Source organism: Morone saxatilis, unplaced genomic scaffold, assembly GCF_004916995.1.
Source record: "Morone saxatilis isolate NCDOM2014 unplaced genomic scaffold, NCSU_SB_2.0 Contig11, whole genome shotgun sequence".
In the NCBI taxonomy this organism is placed as follows: domain Eukaryota; kingdom Metazoa; phylum Chordata; class Actinopteri; family Moronidae; genus Morone; species Morone saxatilis.
The window spans coordinates 16918677-16921899 of NW_023339663.1; the positions used below are offsets into that span (position 1 = coordinate 16918677).

General features: G+C 41.1%; 1 protein-coding gene across 1 annotated transcript in view; it reads right to left on the reverse strand.

The window, feature by feature from the left end:
- Positions 1-758: 758 nt before the first annotated feature.
- spon1a (spondin 1a) overlaps positions 759-3223 on the reverse strand; it is a 58321-nt gene continuing 55856 nt past the window's right edge. The window contains exons 10-12 of the mRNA XM_035652060.1: positions 2807-2971; positions 1707-1973; positions 759-1625 (exon numbers count right to left, since the gene is read on the reverse strand). Of these exons, the coding sequence (XP_035507953.1) occupies positions 1462-1625; positions 1707-1973; positions 2807-2971 (596 nt within the window). The 3' untranslated portion in view covers positions 759-1461. The remainder of the gene's footprint in view (positions 1626-1706; positions 1974-2806; positions 2972-3223) is intronic.

The window sequence follows — 3223 nt, forward strand, 5'->3', positions numbered from 1 at the left end:
ATCCCCTTCCATGTTTCCATCGCCTGTGAAGTGTTTAGGCTTCCCCCATGTGTGGCTGTGTTGGCATGGAAACAGGGATGGCATTGTTATGTGTGTGTATTGAATTTTTCTTACCCCTGTTCCCAGAGTTCCACAGTGAGGAATGCCTGACGCCATCCCCTCCCCCCACCTATTCCACTAGAGAGCCGGGTAGATTCTTTCAAGATTTCATCCAGCACATGTATATTAAAACTCACTACACTCCAACCTCTGTGTTCCTTTAAAGTGAGATTACAACCTCTCTGTAGAGCAACAAAAGACCTTTGCATTTTGGCTAAAAGGCCATTACTGTCAAATTATTTTTTGTTCTTACTAGACCTGACCTACCTGACTAGGAGTTATGTAGTTTGCTGTTGTATAAATGACAAAGGCATATTATCAGTTTCAGGCAGATTTCAAGTATTATTTATAAAATGACTATACAAAAATAAATAAATTACCCCTCTGTAATGATCTCCCATTTATCATACTGCCCCCTTGTGGCCATTACACATATGAGGGGGGGGAGGGGGGTACAGCATTGACATTGGAACAAGCAGCCTCAGGAATTACCAGCTTCCTTATGAAAGGCAAAGGCTTTAAGCTAGTTATTGCCATCTAGTGGCAGCAGAAGAGTACACCATCAACTGCCTACATTACATCTTCCATCACCCCCCAAATAAAAAGACAGATCCAGGTGACAAGTTGTCACATTTACTTTTATTGTAAAGGTGATATTATTCCAAAATATTAATATGTTAGAGGAACAGAGATAAAGAAAATGAGGGGAAGAGATCTAGAAAACATCTACACAAGACTTTGGTAAGAATCTTGGGACACATTCTTATCAAAAAATTCCACAGCAAAAAAGTAACAAAATCTTCTAATAATGCTCAAAATCATATAGATCTCAATCATGGTGCATCTACATGTACAACAGTATAGCTGGGTAAAAAGTCAACTGGGCATTTTGTGTCCTAGAAACAACTGAACAATTGAAGGCATATAAAACACTGGAATGGCTGGGCACCTGTGCTTTAAAGTCTGGAATATAGTGTACTACTTAAGGATACCACAAGATATAACAGTTCTTTATCTTATTATTAAATGTATATTTCATAATTATATTTTTCAATATTTTACCACAACAAGTTTACAGTAACCTTGCAAATAGCCGTACGCCTATCAGAGCTAGTTTAAAGGCACAGAAGAATCGGCCTAGTTTAAATCCAGAGTTGTCCAGTGAGATCTTAAAGTTCATCCTCTCTTGATGATAACCGACCTGAGCTCTGGATTTAACCAATTCAGATTCAAGTGTGTGCCATTTCAGCCCTAAACAGAGTGCATTAGATCATTGTGTGACGGTGCACCATGCCCTGCCCTGTTCCCTGCCCCACTGTGATCCCTCCCTCCCTTCCACACCAACCCCAGTTCTTCTCCTTCCTAGCAGGGGTGCACATTACAAGCCCTGATCTCCTTCCTGTCTTTGCAGCTGGACAGCTGGGCAGTCTTAAACCTCTGCTTCACTGTCATGAGCCGTTCTTGAATACCTCCACCGCAGAGCTTGGTACATTCTGTCCAACTCGACCACGGCCTCATTTTACACCCTAAATCAAGAAAAGGGAAGAGAGACTGTCAGACGAATGTGTGGTGATGGAGTTCTGAATGTAATGAGGTCAGATGCCAACCTGGATGTTCGGAGGTGACCTCAGCTCTGCCCTGTTTGCTCCTCCTCTTTTCACGCTGTTCCTTGCGCCTTTTTTTCTCATCGCTGTTGGCTTGTCCTCGGTTGCACTTCCTGATCTTACACTTCTTCCTCTGGATGGTTTCAGAACAGGGGTCTCCTCCAAACTGAGGCTCCAGATTCACCACGCGTCTCCGGATCGTATGACCCTTCCCACAGGACTTATTGCACTCGGACCACTCAGTCCACTCTGTCATGACACAATCTATAGCTGAGGCGACAGAAATGGAAAAAAGAAAGTTGGAGAAAGTTGTGATGGAGTATAATACCAATATGAGAGTGGTAACTATAAGTCATGGATTATGTATGAATCCATGTCTAGGGAGTGTAGTGTGTTTTATCTTAAATTATACAGTGGCACCACAGAGAACACTGTTTGGGTTTGCCAGAGGGTGTGATTTGTTTTCACAAAACCACATGGGTCTGATGTAGCATCCTCACCACTGCTGTAAACTAATAAGCACTGACATGAAATAAATGCTCTTGCAAATATCATTTCTCTTAAGAGAGGAGGATAAAGATGCCAACACAAGTTCTGATTAGAGTGTATTTCTTAAAAAATATGTCTCTGCTTCGTGTGTTGTTTTTTGATAACCACACAACTCAATATGGAGTAACTGTTACATACAGTAAGCAACAGAGACGGTGAATAAAAAGTATATCCAAACGGATACTGGCTTTTTGAAACTAATACCAATACCTCAATAAAATGTCCAATGTTTATAGTATTTTTTATATTCCCTTGCTAATGTTAGACCTCTCATTGCAAACACTTTATATCTTTCAAGTCCTTTTATGCCATTGACATGAGTTTTAATTCCAGCTCACATGTGAACTCACAGCTCACCCGTTACCTCTCATACACACCAGTAAACACTAAATTACTGTAAATTTGAAATAGGTAGGTACAGTACATTGATTGACTTCCTTTTTCTGCACTTTGAAGTAACTTCAACCAGTAGTGTATGTATCTGCATTATGGTGCCAAGTTGCAAAACAAAAATGAAGTGTGAGATAACAGAGAAATTAGATTTTTATACTTACGACACTCTGGTAGCATACACTTCTCCACCTGTTCTAACTCTTCTGTACACTCTCCCAGCTCCACGGGGGACTTGAGCATGCGCTGTCGTGTCCTCATACCCTTCCCACAAGTCACACTGCAGTCACTCCAGTCAGACCATGGAGTCAGCATGCAGGGGATTGTATCTATACACAAACAGGACTCACTCAGTAACACATACATCCAGCCTTGAGATGTGTATTTTCAATATCAAATGCATACATGTGTGGAATATTTTAAAGGTTATATGCGTGACATTTAGAACATTAATATAGCTGCAAACAACTATTCGCTATGTAAAGATATAGCGGAGTCATGGTGTCCTGAGCAGAGAATGGCTTCACACGCAGCCTCTCTCTGGTTTGTGACTGTTGGAACAGTGGAAAGACTAACAGAGA